Here is a 27,363-nt window from a genome sequence, read left to right as displayed (position 1 = left end):
CAGCATCATGGATCAAGCTCTAAACAATACACATTAGATATCTGCCAGCTAGCTCGTGGTGGAGGTCTTTGCTTGCTTAAAAACTCCTTGACATTTTCAGTCGGAGTCTGTTCTCCACCGTTGAATGGCTCCGTTATCATTCACACTCGTCATTTAAAAGAACGGGTCCCGGTGTAACGGGTTCAAATGAGTTGTTAAGATGCGGCTCGGGCGGGCTTTTCCCAGCCCTGGCAAAGAAATTACGAGTCCACAACAACACGTCAAGCTTCACCTTGAACAAGCCAAAAAGAAGAAGAAAACAAAATGCTACAGAAACCTAAAGAGCCATATATACAGAGAAACGTGCCCGATAAATATAGTTAACAAAGAAAGTCTAGATTTCCGATCTACTTTTCAACTTCATAATGGCGGCGCTGCTCTCAATCTCCCTGAACGTTTCTTTCTGTCGTCCCCGAAAGGATCCAGTTTCACACTCAAGAGTTTGCTCTTTTATTCTCTCTCCAGACATCACTTTGTTTTTTTTAAGCCACAACCAGTTTGTAGTGTTCATTAAATACAAATCATATGCAAGTCAATGAAAAGGACACAGATATAAGAGGGAGGGAGGGAGAGAACAAATCATGGCGACAAATAGTGAAAGGAAGCACAAAATAACATCAGAATTTGCACTTTTTATGGACGAAAAGATACAGAGGGAGCTGAATGCTTCCTAAACCACACACACACACTGACGTACTGGAATACCTATATGTCGTCCCTACACACACACACACACACACACACACACAGCATGAAAACTGATTCAACATGTGGAAACATGTCCTGCTATCATATCAACGTGCTGCGTCATTGTCTTCACAACATGTACAGATGTGTGTGTGTGTGTGTGTGTGTGTGTGTGTGTGTGTATATATATATATATAGACACAACACAGCGCATGGTTTGTTCCATACAGACCGTTTGTTAAGAGGGTGTTTAATCTCTACCCAGAACCTCATCGTTACTGCAGACACGCTGTCGCTTTTCATTCTCAGGTCCTGGAATATCTCAACAACATCTTCGTGAATAAAGAGGAGTGCGTACATTTAATGGCTGGAATAGAATTATTTACATTCCGGCACGTTTTTAGCTGATAAAAGATACAAATCCATATATCTAACCAAAACCCCCCCCCAAAAAAAAGTAAACTGAATTTGGAGGCTAAGCTGACTCGGCCCTCGTAAGACTGTACGAAGTCAGGTTGTTTTAGGGGGACAGAGCCCCGCCCCCCCCCCCCCCCCCCCCACCCCACCCCCTTGGGAATGGGCAAGGGACTTAGCGAAGACATGGCTGAAAGACGGAGAGAGAAACAAGAGAGAGAGGGAGGGATGAATGAACGAATGGGGCTGAGGAGGGAGGGAGGGGGGGGGAGTTAACAAACTGTTAGTGAGCCTGGACAATTCTGTAGAAACGCAGGGGAGAGTCTGAGAGGGCGAGGAGGAGGGTCGGGGTTTAGAGGAGGTGGTGTGTTTTGGGGCTTCAGCAGCAGCCTCCTCCAGCGTGTTGGCCTCCCTGGCTACCGGACAGTGTGGAGTTGGTGGTAGGATGCTGGGGTCCAATCTTAATACCGTTAGCCTGTGTGGAGACAGAGACAGAGACAATGATGACATGTTCCTCTGGATTATAGCAACACAGGTCACACATCAAGTCTGGTATGTTGTGGACAAACCCGGTCCTTTTCATACTGCAAGATGGATACATGCATCTCAAAGTTACTCCTTATAAAAAGCTTGAGCTTTCCCAGCTAAGCTAACTAGCATGTCACCAGGGGGCTCATCCCCGTTCCAGCACCAGCTGCACCGACCAAGTACCCCAGGATTGACTGGGAAAGACCTGGGTCTTCATTCAAAAGGAGCACTAGGGTGTCTGGTATCTGGTCCTCCTCCTCCTCCTGCACCACCACCCTCCTCCTCCTCCTCCTCGCTACTTGACGTCGTCATTTGTCTGATTTTTACGCCTCCAAAGCCAAGGCTGTGTGAATCTGGACTAACCTTTTAAAAAGAGTTTTTGTCAATGGAGTCCGGTGGCTTTGAAGAGAGCAAAGATAACGGCTTCCATTCCCAAGGCAAAGCGGACAAAATATGGATATAAACCACGGAGAAGCCTTCCCTGCACAGCACCCTGCATGTGCGCCTATTAGATCACATCACTGACCAAGCAACAGGTGCTGCTGCGAGGCACAAAGGCAGGGGAAACACCAGCAGCACTCAAGGAGGGAGGAAATATGAAAAGCACTTATGAAAGAACAGTAATCGAGAGAGAGAGAGGGAGGCAGGTGGTTGGTAGAGAGACACTGCTCTTTCATCTCGCTCTCTCTCCCCTCTATATATTTATCTCCCCCTCCTACACTCAGTAGCAGTGGTGCCTCTGGGAAACACTGTATGCCTTTAAATCACATTTATTGAGCTACGGCCATGTGTGTGTGGGCTTTCTCATAGTGGCTGCCAAGATTTCTGGTGGGGCTTCCCTCGCTGAGCCAGTCAGCTGATGTGGTTTGGCCTGCCTGCCTTTCCTCCGTCTTACTGTTACTAATAAAACACACACACACACACACACACACACACACACACACACACACACACACACACACACACACACACACACACACACACACACACACACACACACACACACACACACACACACACACACACACACACACACACACACACACACACACACACACACACACACACACACACACACACACACACACACACACACACACACACACACACACACACACACACACACACACACACACACACACACACACACACACACACACACACACACACACACATTCTTTTCTCAACAAGATTGAAGAAGAGAAGAAGCCTGCTCAGTAAATTACATCCCACCTAAAGGTCACATCAACATAGCTGCCCACTAGCATTTACAAATCAAAATGAGCACAATTCCGGTCAAATATGATCTTTGTCTATTGACTTCACAAACAATTGATAGTATGGAATACGTGTATACCGAGTACCGATCTGATCCCAGGTCACGATTCTCTCTGTAATAACCATCAAAACAACTAGATGTATTCAAGTGTATCGCCAAATAATACCTTTTACAAGACACATTTGAACACATCACTATAAGATTATTTACCCTCACCCAATACTAATTTTTACTTGATGGAGCTTGAACGTACCACACCGTAACTCATGCAACCTCTGCTAACGTTAGCTCTTAGCTCCGGTATATGGCTTGGCAGGGCTGTTAGCTGCTCACGTTAGCCGGCAATTTATATAGAGAAATAACTCCGCCATCCTTCTGTCTTTGATCAATGTGAAGAATGTGAGTAGCAAAGCCATGCTGAATGAGTTGTGAAAGTTAATGGAAATTCAGCACAACTGACCCAACTGGACCAGCAGTTTTACTGTTGAACATGCACATCCAAACACCCATTGTGGGTCCCGTGGGTCCCGTCCATCGTCCTTTTAAAGACAGTGCAGCTGATCACACAACTCAGGGCGTGTCAGCAACGTTCCGTCAGACAATCGTCGGTGCAGGAAGAAACATTGACGCTTGCTCAGCTGCTCGATGCTGGGAAACGCACCAGAGTCTACTGGATGTCCTCGCCGACCAAAACAGGAAGACAAAGAGGAGACTCCGCCCACTGTTTAGAGCTCCTCAGGGAACAGACCTGGAGAGTAAGCCAACAGACGCACCGACGCATGTCACGTGCAAAAGTGCATTTTGAGTCGTTTGGGGGATTTGAATGTAGACGTCGTGTGACTAACACTTGCTGACAAGTGCATACTTTCTGCATGGATAACTGTTCCACTGGGAGAAGATAACCATCTGCTTGACTGGATCGCAAGCTTACGGACTGGCTGGGTGTATGTTTTCTCACCGAATGACTGAGACCTTGTGGGATGTGAGGAATACACACACATATATATATATATATATATATATATATATATATATATATATATATATATATATATATATATATATATATGTGTATATATATAGAGATAGAGATAGAGATAGAGAGAGAGAGAGAGAGAGAGAGAGAGAGAGAGAGAGAGAGAAACGCAGGTAGTTTTGCTTGGCTGGAGTCAAAGGAAGCAGAGAAGAAAAGAGGGGTATTTTATATTTTTCGACCCCCCCCCCCCCATTTTTTTTTTTTGAGGAGCGCGTGGCAAACCACACACACACACTGCTGGAAAACTTCACGGAGGAGAAAGAGCAGAACAAAGACTGGAGGAAAGTAGGTGACAGCCTTAAAAAAAAACTCAAGAGGTTTGAGGAGGAAGAGGAAAAAAAGTGCATCTCACCTCATTGTTGATATCAAACACTCCCTCCTGGATCTTCTCATAGATCTCCTTGGCTGTGTTGATGAAGGCCTAGAGAGATAGAGACAGGAAGTGAGAACAGGCCGAGTCTTACATGTGTAAGTCCACCCTGAAACCTGACTTAAAAAGGACTTCTTTTCAAAGTGATGGCTGAACGTGTGTTCCATGTATGTTTAAAAGCTGCTGGCGAGAGGCTCAGATGTTGATGAGGACAAAGCGTGAGATGGCCACGCTTCACAGCAGCACCTGAAGGCCACAGTGTAACAATGACACAAATAAAACACGGGCACTGTCCATCGCATGCTGCTGTAAAGAGAAACCACGAAAAGACGCTGATGTAAAGGATTTGGGATTTTTTTTTAACGGGCTAAAACACACAGAAAAGGGTAAGCTAATATTCTTTTACAGAATTAGTTCCACCTTTCTGAAAGGACATGTGTATTATTTGGAGTATTATACTGAGAAGAACGGTATGAATCTCATGTCAGAGATTATCTCATTTTGAATAGGATGTAGTTAGCTTAGCTTAGCATAAAGACTGGGAGCCGGCCCTTTATAAAGCTCCTCCAGGGACGGGGAAGCTTTTGGGTTTGTGCCTCAGGGACCACGGGTCTAAATTAAGTTCCAGGACATTTATTTGGACTCTCTGAAAGTAAAAGGAGGAACTTTGAGGGTGGGGTTTGCAGGGATGACCATAACTTCATTCATAAAACAAGGAAGTACTTTAGTATTGATTCAGGACCATTTTAGGAAGAGAGCACCGTTTTAAGAAGTAAACCTCCTCTCTGAACACAAGCTACGGGACTTTCACAGCTTTCTGAAGACCGTGTTGGAAGCAGCAGAAACCCTTTAGAGCAGATTTGCTTCTACACACACACACACGTTAGAATGAAGTGGAATTAGGCTCCCTGAGCTACTCGCCTGTGACATCACTGCATTTGTCTCTGGGACGAGTCTAAGTGTCTCAGGGGTCCAAACTGGAAAGCACTGAGCATAAACCTGTGTGTTCTACGGAGGAACTGTGGAAGCCCACTACCAACTCAAGCCTTGTCAGGCCGAGGAGGAGTGTGCGTCCTCAGTCATTAAAGAAGTGGAAATATGTCCTGAACTTCTAATCTGACACAGCTTCTGAAAATAGATGGAACAGCCCAGGGGTGCTCTCTTGTGCACTTTGTCCTGTTCACTCCTGTCCTCCTTCCTTCCTTCAACATATCTCCCTTGCTCCTTCTCGGCTCCCCACACCTCCTTTTTTATCAGATTCAGATGCGCGTGGTTTGTTCGACGGGGGAGGAAAAGAAAGGAGGAAACAGAAAGAGAGTGAGACAGGGAGAGAGAGTATTTTGGGAAAGGAAAGACTAGAGCAGGGAGCATATATAGAACAATATAGTTTATCATTAGAGTTGTTTAGTGGCTTAAATTATTATGATGTTATGTGTAAAACTGTAAGTAAAACAATCGGTTTCTGTTCATAGCCTAAGGTCACTTAAAAGATTAGGATGCACATTTAAGATGTATTTATACAGATTATACAGAAATGGTCCCAAGAGCATGTAAGACAGATCATATTGCCCTAAACCTACTCGACATGTTGACTGGTGTTTATATACTAGGATGTGAAATGTACATACAGTGAAACCTATTAGGAATAAGATCAAACCATATTCTAGTTCAATGCGGGCAATTTTGTTTGGTCATCCCACGACGAGAGGAATAGTTACACGTAAAGAGCTGAAAAGCAGCACACAAACAGAGGGAGATATAAAAACTTCAGCAATTAATTTTTTGAGAAGTGAAAGAAAATCGACAACAATAAAAGAAAGGAGAGAAATAAAGAAACAAGGACAGAAATGAGGCTGAGGGAGATGGTCTTAAGGAAGGGAGGATGTAAGGAGAGAAGAAGGGAGGGGGAGATGAGGCTGCTTACAGGAACCCCTCTCTAAGGAGCATCCCATCGGCCCGGTGTCCACCCACAGACCCTGACGACAAACCCCGGCCCACCGATTGGCTGCTGGGTGTCGCTGAGGAGGCGGTGGGGCGCAGGTTATGAATATGTATGAACTATAACTGGTTGATATACTGCTGAGAGAGAGAAAGGGAGATGATGGAGAAGAGGGAGGAGGGGGATAAATGAATGGAAAAGGGGTAGGGGGGCGCGAGAAAAGGGAAGGAAGACACGCTGGAGAAGGGGGGAGGAGGACGACGTGGATGGAGAGTGTGGAAGGGGGGCGGGGAAGGGGTGAAGGAGGATGGGAGGGAGGTAAAGAGCAAATGATGGACGTCGAGGGATGGAGCGAAGGAGAGATGAAGGGAAGGGAGGAGAGGTATTGGGAGGATTCAGAGGACACTAATGAGACAAATTAATCATACCACACATACACACACAAGCTCTCTCCGGGGTTAAGATGAGGGGGAGGGGTGTGTGTAGCATGATATAGGACAATCAAAGCGAGGGAAAGGAGAGAAATAATCGACACACACACACACACACGCACACGCCCTCCCTCCGCTGCCGTGCAGCATTGGATGAGATTATTTATATGATTGGATAAGTGAGAAAGGGGTCCCCTGAGGAACAACACCGCGCGATCATTACACACAACAACACCCAGGGGCGTGGCTCCACAAGGGGAGCATCTACAGTAGAAGTCAGCCAATTAAACTACAACAGGTCAGATAGTGAACTATTGTAGTGAAAGCTAACACATAGCTCTAGTTGAACGTTCATCATCCATCACCAGTCTGACAGAGCTCATTCATACGAATGCTATTGGAATAAAATAGCTTTGCCTCTTCAATACTAAACAAAACAGTCAAATTACTATTACATAACAAAAACCGCAGATAATGTGTGAAATCATGCTGTGGCTCCATTTTAAGAGAAGAGATTTGCGTATGTAATCCAGCATCTTTTGGCATGACTTTCTTTTCCTACAGGGTAAAAAAAAAATCATGATGACGAGAACTCTTTAAATTTCAAAATATGTGTGACAAAGTGCAGATCCACAAACGGTGCAGAGAACAGTATGTATGTATGTATATATATATATATATATATATATATATATATATATATATATATATATATATATATATATATATATATATATGTGCTACAGGCTACCTTTCCAAATGTAGCCTGAATACAAGTATATCTGTGTATATCCATGTTGTGTGTACTCGTGTATTATTACCTCCTCGACATTAGAGGCAGTCTTGGCTGAGGTCTCCATGAATATGAGGCCGTGTTCTCTGGCAAACGCCTCCCCTTCCTCCTTCTTCACCTCTCTCCTCGACTCCAGGTCACTTAAAAACACACATAAATACGTTAAAGCGATGACAAGCCGTGTTTTCCTGGTCAGCTGCAAGGAAAACAACATCAGTACACAGTGAGGAGGAAGCTACCGCCAGTCGGGAGTTTTCTCTCGTGAATTAAACCAAGATGTGTTCACGATGACACATCACTGATAACAGCAGCCAAAGATGACTCGGGCATTGTTGTTTTTGCATGTATAGTCAGGGACTCCGAGGCAGAAGTCAACTTCCTCATTTAAAAGAGAATTCACAGCAGAATTAGATCCTGCAATTTTAACAGCAGCAGGTTTTGACATTGCATTAACTTACACAACACTGTTATGTAACCACAGGTGCAGTATTTGTCAGTGGTTACCGTGGTGATTGGGGCAACAGGGTGAAGGGGCAGACTAAGTCCTAAGTCGTTGGATTCCATAGACGCATGTCTGAGAGCAGAACAACGTGACCTACATTTTGACCTAGAATTGTGTATGAAGAGTGAAAATTGCAGGAATAGAAGGAAAAATTACGAGCTGCTCTCCACTCTAGGAGGTGACCTCAGCACTCTAGGTCTGAACATGATATCCAAGACACACCCATTATAAATCGGAAACAGTCCCACAAGTTTCCTGAAACTTAACTGTGATTAAATGAAATCTGTGCTCGTTATCAAAATGAGTTTTGTTAACCGTTTAAACTTGAAATAATACGTTAAAGTATAGCGAGTCAGTGTGGCCCCAAATTTGAGTTTTTTGTAGCTCTCTTCATGCCATATCCTGCATCTGTGTGTGTGTGTGTGTGTGTTAAAAAAGTCATAGCACAACATTCCCGATCAGGCCGCACATTTTGATAGATTTTTTGGCAAGGTGTTGGCATTGCCACAGTGAACAACCAGATGGGAGTTTTAAACCCCGACACACAGCTGATGGTCCCCCCTCGTGGAGGATGGCCTCACCTCTTGTTGCCAATGAGCATGATGACCATGTTGGAGTTGGAATGTTGGCGAGCGTCCTCTAACCAGGTCGTCAAGTGGTTGAAGGTGTCTCTTCTGTTGAGACAAGCACACAATACAGTTTCACAGTGATGAAACGACACCTGGTCCTGATCATGAAGGAGCTTGTGGCCCACATTGATAATCAGATTTCACTCTCCCTTGTGTGGTGAATGGTGTTCTCGCCACTTCCTCTTGTTCTAGTTCTTGTTCTGTCCTCAAGCCCGAGGCCTCATGTCTGGAGTCCCTCTAGTGGCCCCCAAAGGTTGTAATGTCCACCGTGCCTCACAGTGTTAAAAACTATAACAAAAGGCACTCCAAAGCAGCAGGTCTACTAACTAGGTCAGAGCTAAGAATTGCAGGATTCTCCTCACCCCCCCCCCCCCCAGTTGACTAATGAGTCGTTTTGGTCTCTGTCGACTGACATTTCTTGAATCGATGAGTCGTTTAAGGCTTTCTTTATGCTGAATGACTCATTTCCAAGAAACGTATGAGGACATCTCTGGTAAACACAGAATATAAAGTGGTGCATATGTGTGGTAAACTTAAATAGATCGGTTGATTGTATCAACTAGAAGATTGGTTGACCAAAGTGAGCGTTAGGCGACTAAGAGTTTCTTTACAGGACAGTCCGAGATTATACTTCTGAGGAGCGTGAATATCCACAAACCCCCTTCTCGAGCAATCACATTTTTTATTATTATTATTATTAGAATAGAAAGCTGGTGGAGGAGAGAGTTTGACCTCATGGTTGTGCTGGAAAAAAAGGTCACAGGGTCGTGGCGATCATTAAGAATTAAGCTCTGGGGACCATGAAGATCAATAACAAATTTCATGTCAATCTGGCCGGTAGTCGTCAATACATTTTGCTGTGGACCGTATTATGGAATAGATGGAAAGACTGACCTGCAGCCAGGGTTGCAAAATATATTCAAAGTTGGAAACTTTCCAGGGGAATAAACGGGAATTAACTGGAAATGTTGGGGTAATTTAACTGTATTTACCTTGTCATAAGCAGACATGCATGCAAACATTTATAATACACCTTTTAAAAATGACATTGACTTTTTTGACATTTTGTGAGTAGAACTTTATTCTTTCATCGAACAACAAAAACATGAGCGTTGAATAAAAAAGGTGTATTCCCTTTGATCACCCCCCCCCGAACACCATTTTTTTTGGTGTGTTTTTCCCTGAATCCTTTCAGGTCTAAATGCTTTCTTCCTGGACCTCATCAACGTCCTCCTCACTACTGTAAAAAGTTAGTCTATGAACATGGCTTCAGTTTACCAAGTAATCAATATGCTAGGTAATGACAAACAGTGTTGGGAAAGTTCCCTTTCTACATGAACTAGTTCAGTTCATAATTCATAATTCAAAATGTTGAACTAAGTTCACAGCTCCAAAAAATGAACTAGTTCAGTTATTTTTTTCAATATGTTGCAGCTATAATTTAAATCTCTATCTGTCTGCAATACCGCTCTTGGCCTCTACGCCACTCGGCGCTCTCACACTTGCCAGGCATAGGGCTGAAACGTTCAGACAACACTGATGACAAAGACGTTCAAAAACAACAGAACGTTTTATGTTTATGTTTCTGTCAGACAATGTTCCCAACCAGCTGCATTCAGGGTCCAGCTGAGCTAGGCGTGCATAGTCTTGTTCTTAACTACATTTAAGTTCCCTGTTATATGCTTTTGCAAATAAACTTCTTTTTTCAAAATTCCCAAAATTCGCGAGACAAAATTCCCGTGGAAACTTTCCGGAAATTTACCGGAAACTTTCCGCCCCTTTGCAACCCTAACTGCAGCTCTTTGAAAAGAGAAGCAGCTAAATACCCAAATTCACACTCATCTCGGTCCGATCAGAGCTATCCGATCTGAAAAGAGCTACGTGTAAATGCATCCAACGCGGATTGAAATGTCCTAAAAGTTTGGGTCAGACGTTCGTGGTTAACACGCAATGGTGAGCCTCTGGCTTTTACCCTCAGGCCACAGTGAATCCTCAATGACTACCGGATGGATAGCCATAAAGATTGGGTTCACGCATTCACGCCCTTCAGGATCAATGCTAACGCCTAACTCGAGCGCCTTCATCATGTCTTTCTTGTTGTTGGGTTTATGATCAAATACCTGCAAGACGAAAGACGTTCCCATCAAGGTGAGAGACAATCAGCAAGTGTGAGCGTGCTAACACGCTAAAGTAAATGGTAAATGGACCTGTACTTTGACAGCGCTTTTATAGTCGTCCGACCACTCAAAGCACTTTCATAGTACTTGTCTTCATTCAGCCATTCACACACTGATGGGAGGAGCTACGGTTCCACCTGTCCATCAGGAGTAACTAACATTTACACACCGTAGAACAGCTACGGGAGACATTTTGGGGTTAAGTGTCTTGCCAAAGGACACATCGACACGGGCTAACAGAGCCGAGGATCGAACCGCCGATCCTCTGATAGACGACTCTGCTCCCCACTGAGCCAGTCACCCTAAAGTAAGATGTTGAACATGGTAAACTTGTTAGCATATTGGTGTTAGCACATTTCTGTATGTGGATTTAATAAAAACATAATGCTAATCTTAAAATATTTGGCAACCTCCCATGGTGAGGAAGGATGCTTGTGATCGGACAGGTTAAACGTGGGGTACTTTGAAGTTTTCAAGTTCTTTTCCTCGTTTCGCATAATAAAGGATTACATCTGATTGGCATTTGTTACCTTGTGATGTCGTAGACTAGCAGAGCTCCTGCTGCTCCTCTGTAGTAAGACCTGGTGATGGACCGGAACGACTCCTGACCAGCCTGCAGAAACACATGCATATTAATAAACAGAAATCTGAATAATTGAAATGACCAAGAACAACTGCTGATCCCCTTGCTTTTTTTAAAGGAGTCAGGCCTCATCTACAGGTCATCCTCCCACCAGTCCTGCTTATCTACCAGCCCCGTTTCTAGTCCCAGACATGTCCTTTTTCCATCAGCTGGGGAGAGGACAGAGCATCTCTCTCTCTCTCTCTCTCTCTCTCTCTCTCTCTCTCTCTCTCTCTCTCTCTCTCTCTCTCTCTCTCTCTCTCTCTCTCTCTCTCTCTCTCTCTCTCTCTCTCTCTCTCTCTCTCTCTCTCTCTCTCTCTCTCTCTCTCTCTCTCTCTCTCTCTCTCTCTCTCTCTCTCTCTCTCTCTCTCTCTCTCTCTCTCTCTCTCTCTCTCTCTCTCTCTCTCTCTCTCTCTCTCTCTCTCTCTCTCTCTCTCTCTCTCTCTCTCTCTCTCTCTCTCTCTCTCTCTCTCTCTCTCTCTCTCTCTCTCCCATTATTTTACCATGAATCGCCAAGGCCTCCACTCCTTCCATCACCCACTTTCACCATCTAGCGCTCTTACCTCCCCCACCCTCCTCCCCCTATTCATCCTCTGTCTCCATCCCATGTACAGTAACAATGTTGTCTGTGTTTCGCCCGGGCCAGGCTAGAAAACAAAACGCTGCTCTATCCCAGCAGCTGCAGCGCTGCTCTGACCTCATGTGAAAAACCAGACAGTCAGTCAGTTAGCAACACAACCGGTCGGTGAATCACTTGGCAAGTCGGAGCACCAGGTTGCCAGTTTGTCACCCAGGAGCCTAGTCGAGTTGTTTCCTGAGTCAGTGGACTAGTCACCCGGTTGCTGACCAGGAAGTTGAGACAGCTAGAACACCGGTAACTAGGTCAACCAGTCAGAAAAGAGGACAGGTCCGTGAACCAAACAGCCAGTTAGACAACCACCAGCCAGTCAGGGAGCGGCCAACCAGTCAGTAATGCTATTAGTTAATAAATGATAAATAAGTGTGAAGGAGAGGGAACGCTGTGTCTGTCTGCCATCTGCTCTACATGTCACACACACACGATATCGGTGTCTTAAAACCGGCATTCTCTCTACTGACCAGTAGGGGGCAACTCCTCTGGTTGTATAGAAGTCTATGAGAAAATGACTAAGATTGTTTCAACTGTTTGCCGTTACCCACTTAGTCATTATATCCACAATACTGAGGATTTTTTTTATCAAAAACCTCACCATGTAAACATTTTGTGAAAGCCCTACAAATGAGTATTGAATCGATGGGTCATCTGATCCTATCTGACATATTTCACCTTTTATTTTATTTTTAGTTACCAGGTTATAAGCTAAATTAACAGGAACTGGCCTCCTTACTGACAAGCAGCAGTGAGCCCTGCTGGTTGTCACAATGACATGATGTAATCAGGGACTACATGACACCTGGAGAGCTGGGTGAAGACGGTTAACTAGCTGGTAGGAGGGACAACCTGCAGCAGTCTTTGAGTTTCAGAAGTAGGACGTCACTGCTGTGGGCCTTCGCTGTTTTACCATGGAGCTCTACCTCCACCTGCTGGTCCACTGGATAACAGCATGGACAAGACACCAGATCATGTGAGAACATCACATCTGGTACCTGCTCTCTTGATGAATGATATGCGTTTACGGCCTTTATACGATTAGCAGCGTTACGGCAGTACCTCCAGAGATGGATGATATGTTCATTCAATGACAAGGTAACAGAAACCATTGCGCTTCTATTATTCCTCTCTTCATTATTTTCCTCATGTAACGCTGACTTCCTGTAACAGCATGAACACAACATGGAAGACCATTTCGAAGACCTCTGCAGTTCAGAGAGAGACGTATATTTACAGCCTTGGACTCTTTACATGAATCTGCTGCCACAATGAAGAGTGCATCCTTTAAAAAATTAATACAATTTATATATATATATATATATATATATATATATATATATATATATATATATATATATATATATATAAAAATAAACACACACACACAATAGATATATTACCGTATCCCAGATCTGCAGTTTAATCTGTTTGCCATCTATAGTGATCATCCTCGCTCCAAACTCCACACCTGGAGACACACACACACGAATGTGAATTAGTACAATTAAGTACTAACAACAGTTTTATGTAAATTCATCACAGAGAGCTCACATAAAATAAAAGAGCATTATTGGTTCAGACAGGACCCTCATTAGATAAACTGTGACCAACGGACAGAAACATAAAGTAGACTGTATGTAATATGGTAGTACACAACATCACACCTGTCTCACTCACCCGTGGCATTTCTGTACTGCACATTTCTGGTTACCTATTGGCCGCCATATCTGCCCAAAATGGTCATGCTGTGGTCACATGGTTATAGTGGCCCATGCAAGTATTCTGGTTGGGCTCTACACTGCTGCATGTGCAGCTCGTCCAAGCAGGTGTGGTCTACTTTACTGTGTATTTAGCCATTGTGCATGGACCACACAGATACGTTGGCAGTGTAGTAAGTTACCACTGACCCAACCTGTAATTTGCATTACAGAATAGTGCAGTATTTCTACACAACAGGTGAAATGAAACCAGCTAAAATGAGTTACAGTAGTTCATTTAAATCTCGCAGCATGAGACCCAGAGCCAGCGTCGAAAATACACGAGGGCAAAGGGCAAAACTGCACCTAAGAAATATAATGTTGCCCCTGATATCACTAGGAGAGGGGCAGAAAATGCCCCCATAATTTCCTCTAATAATTAAATGAACTTGTCAAAAACATCGTAGCCCTGACCCGGTCCAGTTGCCATATCATGTTTTGGATTTTCGCCTCGATGTTGCGTGTGCGTGATGAACCGAGTGGAGCTTCTTGAGCTCCTGTGAGTGGGAGGAGACATTTTCGTAGCCAACCAGCACACGTTGAATTCTTCTGCGGACAACGTCAAGAAATACGTGGCCATCGCGTCCGATGAGTGATTACTAGCGTTAGCTAACGTTAGCTAACTCTGATAGTGCGTTAGCTCCAAAAACTCGCTTGCTAGCTAGTGAACGTTAGCCAGAGTGCAGCCACATCCTCATAAGTTACTGCCATCTTGTGGTTCACAACAATCCTCTATTTGGGGATAAATACAATTAGTTGAGACTGCAGTAGACTTCAAGGGTTACATGTTTAGATTAAGTCACTTATCACATGTAACATACTATTGTTGTTTGTGTTTGTTCCATCTCAACACAGTGGAAGACCTCATGATGACCAGAAGAAGAAGATGCAGCATGTGTAGAATCTGCTGTGAGAAGAAAGCCAGGCGGCCTCACATAAAACCCTCTGAGCAAGGCAGCAGGTCAGACCAGCAACTTCTCCAATGGCTGACAGTGACACAGATGACGATGATGAACTGGTGCTCTTTGACAAATAAGCCACTCATATGTATATGTACATATGTATTATGTACATATACATATATGTACGTATAATTTAATATTTGTTTAATATTTTCTGAAAATTTAATTTAATTAATCTATGTATAGCCCTTTTATTACGTTTTTAAAAATTGTTATATATGTTAATGTTAATTGTTAATAGTTGTTTAAAAAATGTAATAACAATAAATAACCACAAAGAAATAAGAACAACATTTAATATGATTGTCTGATTTCTGTTTTAAAAAATCTAAGAAAACACTTTGAATCTGCCTAATAGTCTTCTTATTGTCATTTGATGACAGTTGCTCATATACTGTAAGCCTAAATAAGTATATTTAGTATTTTGAACAACGGTTAAATGTTATTTCACAAGTTTCAATAAGTGCCCCTGGATTTCAGTCAGTGGGGGCAAAAATTGCCCCCGAAAATTTTTTTTAATTTTCTACCCTGCCCAGACATATTTCACATATCTCCTTTTTCTCCACAATCATAATCAGGGTCTATATTAACCAAACTCAAATATGGTTTCCCATGATTGTCCTGTAACCGTGACAATGCCTTCCAACACTTCAGCTGTCGCTGCCGTAAAGTCTCTACATTAGAAAGGACAGCCTGCTACGTCAGCACAGCGCATCTATTTAAGCTTCTTTTGATGGAACTCAAATTAAATTAAAGAGCAGACGATGAAGTTTTTAATATTTTAAGATGAGACTGATCTCCTTATTCTTAAGACATCAGATGCGGTGATGGGATTTCCTCCGTCTGCATGTAAGGACAAGCTCAACTGAATTAACTGCGACACACACGATTCAGTAACTTACAGGAGGAACAAGAACAGCCCACCACAGCTGATTACTCTGATCAGTGGCACATTTTTAGCCCCGCTAACACCAGCTATACTGGTTTTGAACAAAAAGCACGAGTTCAGTTAGTACATGTGAAATGTTGACGATATTTGATATGTAATGAATGCATGTCTGGTGATGGTGTGTTGCGTAGAGAGGACAGGTGCTCTTACCGATAGTGAGATCGTGAACTGGCTGAAACCTCTTGTCTGTGAACTGTAGTAATAGACATGACTTCCCCACACCTGGAAAAAAGAAACACACACACAATTAAACAGCTGTAGCTGTGATTATATCGTCTCACATATACAAGCATAAACGCACCATCACTTCACTTCCAACGGTGTCACAGAGTGAGAATAAAACACCCAACAGGTCGCTAACGTGATGAAATCAATGACTTTATGAGCTCTCCGAGCTCCCACACAGCGCTGACAGACTGTTGATATGCAACAGCGCTCTGTAGGAAGTTACGCATGTACACAGGTTTCCCTCATCAAAATGAGACATGGCAATATCGAAGCCACTGACCACCCTGACGTGGAGCGTACACAGCGATTAACCTGAGCCAGCTGCTAGCCAGCCAGCTAGCTAGCTAGCTAGCTAGCTAGCTTGTGCAAGATGCAACTGTGGGCTCATTACGAACACGCCTCCACATAGGACTTCTAAAAGCATTCTGGAAAGTTTGTGCCGAGAGAAGCCATTGGTTACAAAAACAGTGAGCTGTTACTTCCTTGACACATGCTGAAAAAACAAACACACATTGGGAGCATTAGAAAGCTCACAAAACAGGCTTGGTGCAGTTCCACTGCAGCCTGTTTAGGAAGAGTCTGAATACCTAAAAATATTTTTATTTCCAGTATACACAGCCCGATTACCAAAGGGGACTCTTATAACCCTCGCTGCTGGCACCTAAAGGTTTGGCCGTATATCCAATATACTGCACGTATTGCTGCTTTCAGAACAGGTGATGGAGGAAGATGATGACAAACCAGCCCCCGGAAGCTGCTTTGAGCTACGTCTTTATTCCAGCCATTATGGTAAGAGCGGACTTCAAAATAAAAGACACACATACATACATACATACATACATACATACACACATATATACATACATACCGTCTGTGTATCTATTGATGAAGGGAGCCCACTGATCAAAGTATTGCCATCTTTGCATATTGGCAATGTTTCAAACGTGGGTGTTGTGCTAAAGTTCATGGAAAAAGTAGTTTTTCACCATTGTATACACACAAAAATGGATGTATACCAACAAGAAAAAAAAAAAAAAAGTTAATATATGGAGAACATTTTTTTTTTAATTCGAAATGACGGAAATTATATATGTGCAGCTCCTTAGGAAAGGACAAGAGTGTCTAATATATTTAATGCTCATTTTGCAGACGTGGGTTGATGCCAATGAGCCGGCAGAGGTTTGAGGTGAGGGAGTGCCACAGTTCTGTCAACAAGCGGGGAGGGGGAGGATGCTGATGAGAAGGCCAGAGTTGGCTGACAAGGAGATGACAGGGAGGGACGTGGTCTTCCTCCTTCGTGGTTTCCAAGGGTTACCATCACCAGGGCGTTGCTAGGCAGGCGTCCCTGTGTGATGATGATGATGATAATAATAATAATAATAATAATAATAATAATAATAAGAGACAGTGGGAAGGATCCCGAGGAGGGCGGCTATCTGGGGGCGCAACAACCGCGTCGTCTTGACCTCCTTCACACTCGTGTGTGCAGTCAACAGACTCCTGCTTACAATGTACGGCTCCATGGCTGAGGAGGCATGAAGACGTTTAGCTTCCAGTTGATACATAATTATAATCAGCTAAATGAGTCAAAATACAAATCAACAGACCATTACAGTGTAGCACAGAGCGGTGTAATGGACCCCCCACGGTTTGACTCGTGTGTTAACCTCGTTATTAATTACAAAGTTTAAAGTCAACAATCACGGAGTGAATCAGACAATATTCAGGACATCATTTATGTTTTTCTAGTCTGATCATGTGACATTGTAAAGAACCAATGAGTGTTTACATCAACAGGAGCGCTAGTAATGTTAGCAGCACCGCTAACAGCCAACAAATGAAGGTTTTGTTCAGTTACATTGTGATGCGTTCAGTAAAAATTAGTATTGGCCGTAGGTACATTTTAACGTTATCATGATGTGTTCATGTGTAATCTTGTAAAATGTAGTGTTGGTGAGATATATAAATAGAGATGAATTATGAGCCGCTTATCAAAACTAGAAGATTAGTTTGAATCCATAAAATTACAATTCTTTATTTCCTTATCATTTGAAGTGTGCGTTTTTATAATCAAACAACGAAGGGATCTGTAACTGCAAATATAGATCAATGATCATCAATTAGTAACCTGATCAGGGATCTCTAAAAAGTTATCTTTGCTCACTTTTTTCTTTTGTGCTGATCCGATCTGCGAGTTTCATGATCCGTTGCACCACTAGCACAACGTCCCATTTCTAGCTACGGGGTAACAACAGGAAACCGAGCCGGAGCAACCAATCACAACCTGCCGTGCCTTCAACGGGTGAGAGTGGCTACAAGCTGTCATAATGTTGGAGAACGTTGTGTTAGGTCACAGCTTCTCGTTGAGGTAACAACGCCTCGCCGCACCAGAGGCTCTTGTCAAGCGTGGGTAATTCTGAATGTGGAAAGACCCGGCGGGCTTTCAGAAAACAAAAACAGGGCCTGCCAGGTGACTGAGCAGGTTAGAGAGAACAGGTTAACTGGATGAATGGGAGGTGGATTCATTTCTCGGCTCCGGCTGAGCAAACATCGTCTGATTCAGCCAACAGATGAGATAAGCACTAGCCGACGTTCTGCTTCCTACATTGGCCTAAAGAAAACTCCATCTGCCAACTATGAGAACGCTTTGACAAGCACATGAAGAAGTCTGACATCGACGTGGCAACAGAAAGCAGAGCTCTGTTCTTCATACAGAGATACCTGGGCAGTGGGACAGTTGATCCTTTAACTGGAGCCTGGATGTGTCATCTGGGGGGGGGGGGGGGGGGGGGTGATTTCAGAAGCAGAGCACTCAATGCCAGAAACAGAAGATTGTTCCACGTGCTGTACTTTTAAGACGAGGCCGTCAGCCTGGAAAGTCAATGGTGACAATGTAACCTTTGCTATTAATAGAATGAGGCATCGATAAGAGGCCCATTTCGTCTGGGTGCTCCAGGTGCTTTGGTCTCATTTGCCTCATTCATCAATGGCTGGTGCTGCAGACGTGGTGCTGTTTTTTACAACGGTATCGCACAAGTCAGTAAAATCAGTATTGATGCATCCAGAGAACACACCCTGTTTTCTTTCTGATGACGCTTCAACTGTGAACAACAAATCCATGTTAAAATCTGGAGGACAGCTATCGATCTGCCCGATGAGTCGTCCCTTAAGAAATGCATTCATACGTTATTATTATAATCATATGAATTTCAGCGGTCCAGCGTCTATGACGATGATGCAATCGCAATGTTCCTAAGTATACTGAGAGGATGACTGTGGCAGCGGGGTGTGGCTAGGCTCAGCTGTAGAGTGGGTGGAGCGGGGGTGTGGTTCAGGGAACAGTGTCATGATGTGTAAATGAGCCTCACCTGGGATCAATTGTGTGTGTGTTTTGTGTTCCATATAAGAACAGGAGTAGCTGGAGAGGAGGGAGAGCGGGTAGCGGAGGCCCGGATCGGTCGCTACCAGAAGCGTGACAAATAAATAAAAACGGTTACTGCCCTCACAATTGTGTGTGTGTGTGTGTTGCCTCTTTAGTGCCTGCCCGAGACTCAAACCTGTTACAGTGGAGCCAAACGTGGGTGGGCATATGGAGCACCAGGAGCAGCACGCCGAGGGGCCGACCCAGCCGATCGTGGCGCTGGGGCAGATGCTGGCGGGGATCGCAGCCATGCAGCACGAGCAGGCGGAGATGAACCGACTTTTTCTGAGGGCTCTCCAGGACCAGGCTGAGAGGCAGACCTTCGCCCTGGAGCAGATCGCCGCCCGGTCAGCTGCAGCTCCACCGGCAGCGAGGCCCTCCACGCTGGCGGGGATCACCCTGCGAAGGATGACGCACAGTCGTTCCTGGACTGCTTCGAGGCTACAGCGGGGGCGTGTGGCTGGCCTGAGGCAGAGTGGGCGGTCCGCCTCCTGCCTCTTCTGGCCGGGGAGGCACAGACAGCGGCTCTGGGGCTGCCCCCGGTAAACAGGCAGGTGTACACGGACGTGCGTAAAGCCGTCAGAGCGGCTGGGCCTGTCTCCGGAGGACCACCGGCGGAGGTTCCGGGAGGCCAGGCTGGGGTCCGAGGACCGACCATTTGTTTTCGCCCAGCAGCTGAAGGACGCCGCCACCAGATGGCCAGCACCCCTCCCTCGGGTCCCCGATCCACCAAACACGCCCAACACCAGCACTCTTCCTGACCTACAGGGGGGGGGTTCTCAAACACCAGGGCAGGAGTGTTGGAGGTGCGGGCAGCCCGGGCACTTCCGGAGAGAGTGTCCGCTGATGGAGGTGGGCCAGGTGATCCGGGTTGCCGGCCCTCCAACACCCTCCCCTGGTCCGGGAGCGACGTACCGCGTTCCGGTAAGAATCCAGGGGGGGTACACATCAGGCGATGGTGGATTCGGGCTGTACGCAGTCTATGATCCACCAGAGCCTGGTTCGGCCCGGGGCATTGGTGGACGCATTGTGGGTGAAAATAAGGTGTGTGCATGGGGATGTTCACAAGTATCCTATGGTGTCAGCGGAAATTAGATACGGGGGGAAAAAGCATAATGTGAAGGTCGCGGTTAGCTCCCACCTTACGTACCCCCTAATCTTGGGAACAGATTGCCCGGGGTTTAATAAATTAATGGGACAGGCTGCGGGGGTGCGTTCACGGCCGACAGGGATATGTGATATCTGTGCTGTGCTGTGCTCAGCGGCGACGCGAGGTCGCCCGACAATGCAGACGGGGAGGGGGAACCGGCGGAGCCTCCTGTGGAGACTCCACCGGCTCCCGAGTTTCACTCCATGTAGGATTTTCCACTCAAGCAGTCTTGTAACGATACTCTACGCTCAGCCTTCGACCAAGTGATACGAATTGATGGTCAGTTGGTGCGCCCTGACGCAGCGCAGTCATATCCGCACTTTTCATTGATTAGGGACAGACTGTACCGAGTGAGCCGTGACGCTCAGACAGGAGAGGAAAGCACCCAGTTGCTGGTGCCGAAGAGCCGCCGGGAAATGATTTTCCCGGCGGCTCATTATAACCCGATGGCTGGTCACATGGGATATGAAAAAACACTGGACCGGATAATGACCCGATTTTATTGGCCGGGCATCCGGGCGGATGTGCGCCGTTGGTGTGCGTCCTGCCCGGAGTGTCAATTGGTAAATCCAGCGGCCATTCCGAGGGCGCCTTTGCGTTCTCTGCCATTAATGGAGGTTCCGTTCGAGCGAATCGCTATGGACCTCATCGGGCCATTTCACCGAAGTGCACGCGGATATCGCTTTGTATTAGTCCTGGTGGATTACGCAACGCGATATCCGGAGGCAGTGCCGTTGCGCAACATTTCTGCAAAGAGTGTTGCGCAGGCGCTGTTTCAGGTCATCTCCCGAGTCGGAATCCCGAAAGAGATTCTGACTGACCAGGGCACCCAGTTCATGTCGAGAACACTTAGAGAACTTTACGGGTTACTGGGCATTAAGTCTATTCGGACCAGTGTGTACCACCCACAGACAGACGGTCTGGTGGAGCGTCTGAATAAGACTTTGAAGTCCATGGTCCGTACATTTATTAATGAAGATGAACGTAATTGGGATAAATGGCTTGACTCTCTGTTGTTTGCAGTGCGGGAGGTTCCCCAGGCCTCCACGGGATTTTCTCCCGTTGAACTTTTGTTCGGCAGGACTCAGAGGGGGGTGCTCGACCTGATTAAGGAAAACTGGGAGGAGGGGCCGAGCCCCAGCAAAAACGAGATCCAGTACGTCCTGGACCTGCGAGCAAAGCTCCACACGCTGGGTAGGATGTCACGTGAGAATTTGCTCCAGGCCCAAGAGCGTCAACAACGCCTGTACGACAGAGGGGCCAGGCTGAGACAATTCACACCGGGAGGAAAGGTACTTGTATTGCTTCCTTCTTCCAGCTCTAAACTCCTCGCCAAGTGGCAAGGGCCCTTTGTGGTCACACGGCGAGTGGGGGATGTCGATTATGAGGTGGTGCGTTCTGACAGGGGCGGAGCTACACAGATTTATCACCTCAACCTTCTGAAAGCGTGGAGGGAGGCGGAGTCTGTTTCTCTGGTGTCCACGGTATCTGAGAGGGAGGAGCTGGGGCCTGAGGTCCCAAAATCCACCAATCCGGCCTCGCTCCTTTGTGAAGACCATCTCTCCGGGACCCAGAGAACAGACATTGCCCAGTTACAAGAGCGGTTTTCTGACGTGTTTTCTCTCCTGCCAGGACGCACAAACCTCATCATGCACCAGATTGAGACTCCTCCGGGCGTGACGGTGCGGTTACGGCCCTACAGGTTACCTGAACCCAAGAGAAAAGTGGTTCAGAGGGAATTGGCTGCTATGCTGGAGATGGGGGTAATAGAAGAGTCACACAGTGCCTGGTGTAGCCCCATTGTTCTTGTGGTCAAAAAGGATGGTTCTATTCGGTTCTGTGTGGACTATCGCAGGGTGAACGATGTGTCACGGTTCGATGCTTACCCAATGCCCCGGGTCGACGAACTCCTGGACCGACTGGGCACTGCACGTTTCTTTACGACCCTGGATTTAACCAAGGGCTACTGGCAGATTCCTCTGTCGCCAGAGGCCAAGGAAAAAAAATCCTTCTCCACTCCGTTTGGTTTGTATCAATTCACCACACTTGTTCGGGGCCCCAGCCACCTTTCAACACCTCATGGAACGGGTGCTTTGTCCGCATGCTGCATATGCTGCCGCCTACTTCGATGATGTGATCATCCACAGCACAACCTGGGCGGAGCATATGCAGCGGGTGGGCGCGGTGCTGGAGTCCCTGAGGCAGACGGGGTCGACTCCCTGCGCTACTACCTCCTGGGGAGTAGGTTAGGCCGGATGGCACCATGGCCTAAGACGGGCGGTGGAGGTATGTGGCAGCGGGGTGTGGCTAGGCTCAGCTGTAGAGTGGGTGGAGCGGGGGGGTGGTTCAGGGAACAGTGTCATGATGTGTAAATGAGCCTCACCTGGGATCAATTATGTTCTGTGTTCCATATAAGAACAGGAGTAGCTGGAGAGGAGGGAGAGCGGGTAGCGGAGGCCCGGATCGGTCGCTACCAGAAGCGTGACAAATAAATAAAAACGGTTACTGCCCTCACAATTGTGTGTGTGTGTTGCCTCTTTGGTGCCTGCCCGAGACTCGAACCTGTTACAATGACTTTATACAATCCTGAGCTGAAGAAGAACATCTTGCCAGAAAGGGCTTCCAAGACACTCATTTGGTAGACATATTCCGAAATAAAATTAATTATTTTAAAAAACAGTCAGTCACACACGCACACTAGGCAGAGAATTGTATCTGAGTTTAGCAACAGTGTGACACATCATCACATCACTACTGGGTTGTAGATTTCTGAGGGTCCCTGCTATAAATGTTTAGACACCCTAGGATGACATGGTGAGTGTCTTACACATCACCCAGATGCCCCAGTGAGTGCTGCTTTTTAACAAACTTCAGAAAGGATCAATGAAACATTGAGAATCAGTGTCTCCATTAAAAAAAATGTAATCATAGCTGTTTTTTTTCTGAAAATGAATATGTGTTTAAAGTAACCAGAACACATTGACGTGAAAAGGAATATTTTTAGATTAGAACCCAGACTGTCACACAGACTCACCTTTTAAGTGGAAAGCCCTACTAAAATAGGCTAATACATATATCTGTATTTTATTGTCATATTAAATATTTTACATAGATGACATTTGTTCTCTGCATTTAACCCATCCCTAGGAGCAGTGGGCTGCTGTGAAGCACCCGGGAGCAACTGGGGGTTCAGTGTCTTGATCAATCACACTATAAGAACTAGTTAAGGAAGGGCAACACAACTGTGTGCAACTAACACCTTAGAATAAGAAAGTCTGAATACATGCCAGACACAAAGATACACAAAAAACTAGAAATACTGCAGTCTTAGGTTGTGAGACAAGTTTTTTTCTTCCGCCCCAAACTCTTATCCTGTGCATCACCTTTCAAGCTGCGACTTCCTCATCACTGTGCAGTGGTGTAAAGCTCATCACAGATCGAAATGAGTCAAATGGTGGAATTCTCCTCTTCTGCTGCCGTTGCATCACTAATGCCGTGCAGGCGCTACAGGTTGTATTAAACTGTAGTGGCACAAACGTTAAAAAATACAAAACTGATAACATTTCTGCTGTCGCACTTGTCAGGGTAAGAGTGTAGTAGGTTGACAAATGAGACCAAGTCAAAAAAACACATCTATCAGAGATAATAATGCTGAAACAATTCCTTCTAAGCTATTGTTGAAAAAAAAAAAAATCACCCTAATCATTTTACCAACTGCTTTTTTGGGGTTGGTGTCAACTTAGCTGTAACCTTTGGAAAAACAACTTCCAAATCTCCTTTTCCATCTTACTGACTAAAATGTGTGGCTTGTGTGAAGTTGTATTTGGAATAACCAACTCACTTAACTCATCAAATTAAACAATCAGATCGATGGTCAACAGAACATTTAATATGTTGAGACACAGTGCTTGTGATGAATAAATGTCATCTCAGAAATGTAATTGGAAAGACTGTGTTACTGCTTACAAAAATAACTCTTTGTGTCTTGTGTGCTTTTTCTAGGTTTACTCCTTAATTATATCTTACATATTGATGTTTTTCTTGGTCCAGTGGTAGTCAGGGTATGGCCAGACGTAGCACGGTACAATAGAGGGATTATGTAAAGTGATATCAAAAACTGGCTCCTTTATGCAGCACAAAACATTACAGTCAGAGTATTAAAATTGTGTGTTTACTGAGTGACAATATGGAAATGGTTGTTATGAGGAGATTGAATCCTTTTTTCCAGGACATTTACCTCTTCTGTTCCATAACAAATATGTTCACTAACAGCTGAAGGTCCACAAAATACTTCTTTCCAATCAAAACAGGACCTATGATGTCAAAGCTCGATGTGGACGTACGCAATGTCTGCTCCATTTTAAAAAGGACATGTGTTGATGGTCTTCGGCACAGGAGAGCAGTGTTTGGGATTTTTCTGGCAGCCCATGATGACATTTGGGAGCAGGTGTAATGCTGCCGACCACAGACAATATAAGGTTATTTTTGGGGAGTTTTTCCTGATCCGATGTGAGGTCAAAGGTCAGGGATGTCGTATGTGTACAGATTGTAAAGCCCTCTGAGGGTAGTTTGTAATTTGTGATATTGGGCTATACAAAATAAACTGAATTGAATAGAAAATGTCAGACAGTGCGTGTCTATAGTAGGGGCACAAAATCACATGCACACCTGTACAATCGAATGCAATTCAACACTTCAGCTCTGCAAAAAAATGTAAACACACCAGATACGATATATATTACGGTGGCTGTGAACTACCAAAACAGACATTTCATATTATCCCCCCCCCCCCAAGTTTACATTATTAAACGATGTTTAAAAAAGGTAGCCAAGACCAGTGAAAGGGAAACCTGTTGTCGCAATGATCATTTGTACTTTCATATTGCATTTAGAAATCCCTTTTAAATTTTTTTTTAAAAAGCCTGAGCAACACTCAGAAAAACACATCAACTGCTTTAGATGCATGCAGTGCACACGGGACTGTGCAGAGTATTTATGGAGTAGACATGCATGTAATCAAGCTAAGCAGACAAACAGGTTTCTCAATAACACGGTAGTAGACTTCCAGCCCACCACAGTGATCATCTAAAACAAGTCAACACGCGTGCACATTACGACTCTGTGTTTCAACAACTTCCACTAGAATAACTGTCTCGGTCTGTACTAACAATGTGAGCATACACTTATCCATATAACGTAATCGTCTTGACTGGAAACATATGTTTGGATCTTGACTGTATGTTTGTCTTGGGTTTGGCATCCTGTACTGAACAATGCTCCTCATACATGTCTCACTCTACCTGAGGGCTGCAGTGAACCCTGTCCGTTTAGTGAAACACTGGGGCAGCATCGTTATTATACAGCAGGAGCACCGATGCACCTGCTGCCGGCTGACCGGGCAGGCCGCTCATCAAGACCTTTGGTCGGAAATAGTGCTTCTACGCCATTTTAGGGGAATATTTACAGGCTTTAGCTTGACGTATTGGCCTTCTGTGACAAGAAGCTGAGCTAGTGAAACATGTTTAATTTAATGACGCGCCACGTCATGAAGAGAGGACTATTGTGAGCACATTGTCTGCGAAACAAGAGCCAATGAACCACTAAATGTCGCCGTGACAGCTGTTGGCCAAATAATTGAGTGGAACCGCTAATGCTAGCTAGGCAGCTAGCTAGGCTAACACCCAGACCCTCGACGCAGACGGACAAAAGGCCCAACTATGTCAACAACCACTTCCCGAAAGTAGTTTAGGGAAATATTAGGTCAGAGTGTCTGTGTCTCATTTCCCGTCACTGTCAGGGTGTTAATGACATTATATCAATGTGTTAATGTTGAAGAATTGGAACTGTCATCCCTCCCCTCGCCTCTGCTTTTACCACGTCATTGGACTGTCCAACACTGCGGAAATACACTACTAGCTCAGCGCTAGCTGGATCCTAGCTGGATGCTATCTGACAGTCTCGCTGCCACTCGCCGCGGCTTACCCGTGTCTCCGATGATGATGTACTTGAAGAGGTACGCATACGCCATGGCCCCTGGTTTGTGCAGTCAGCTGTCTCGCGCGTTACACCTTCGTTAAACCAACTGTGAACCGTGTGGAAAAGAGGGTAGCTGACAGCTTGTTAGCCTGTTTTTCTCTGTCGGTGTTGGGGAAGGAACAATAAACAGCCAGAGCCTCAGCTCTACGTCACACGGTCCGCCCTCGCCACGCTACAGAATGATGTCTTCAGGGTCTCCTCGGAAAATTCAGATTTGATGGTTTGGTAACTCCGTTCTTTATTGCAATAATTGAATGGAAGTCAGCTGGCGCAGCACTTTTCAAACGCATGACATGTGACATATTCCCACTAATTGTTATAAAATTGTTCAAACCTGTTACAAGACAAGTCTAGCCCCTAGTGGCTACATTGCCCACAACTCAAATGTGATAGTCATACCTGACATGACAGAAAAGTCATCACTATTTTCACGATAAGTCTGAAATATTTTTAAGTGTAATTAGGAACATTTGTGGTTTAATTTATAACAAAGTCCAAACATCTTTAAAAATTAAGTTTGTATACCAAGCTGTCAAATCAAAGTAGTGTTCAGTGCAATCCAGTTTTTGAGTACATTACATTACATTACATGTCATTTAGCTGATGCTTTTATCCAAAGCGACTTACAATAAGTGCATTAAACCATGAGTCCAAACTCAGAACAAGAATCAAGCAAGTACAATTTCTTCAATAACGTTAAACTACAGAGTACTATCCGTTAGTGCCATTTAAGTGCTACTAAAGTGCCAAACTACAAAGTGCTATCGGTAAGGGACATTTAAG

At 45.0% G+C, this 27,363-nt stretch overlaps 1 protein-coding gene across 1 annotated transcript; it reads right to left on the bottom strand.

The window, feature by feature from the left end:
* Window positions 1-465: 465 nt before the first annotated feature.
* Window positions 466-26,757, bottom strand: rab2a (RAB2A, member RAS oncogene family). The gene is made up of 8 exons (XM_034554764.1): window positions 26,527-26,757; window positions 15,896-15,967; window positions 13,478-13,545; window positions 11,355-11,437; window positions 8,600-8,692; window positions 7,545-7,656; window positions 4,336-4,404; window positions 466-1,615 (listed from the first exon to the last, which is right to left on the bottom strand). Exons 1-8 carry the CDS (start codon window positions 26,570-26,572, stop codon window positions 1,520-1,522), a joined length of 639 nt encoding a protein of 212 aa, XP_034410655.1. The 5' UTR covers window positions 26,573-26,757; the 3' UTR covers window positions 466-1,519.
* Window positions 26,758-27,363: the final 606 nt, after the last annotated feature.

The sequence above is a fragment of the Cyclopterus lumpus genome, chromosome 17, assembly GCF_009769545.1.
Source record: "Cyclopterus lumpus isolate fCycLum1 chromosome 17, fCycLum1.pri, whole genome shotgun sequence".
NCBI classification, from domain to species: domain Eukaryota; kingdom Metazoa; phylum Chordata; class Actinopteri; order Perciformes; family Cyclopteridae; genus Cyclopterus; species Cyclopterus lumpus.
The sequence above is the reverse complement of the archived record's forward strand: the minus strand, read 5'-3'. Positions and strand labels throughout refer to the sequence as shown.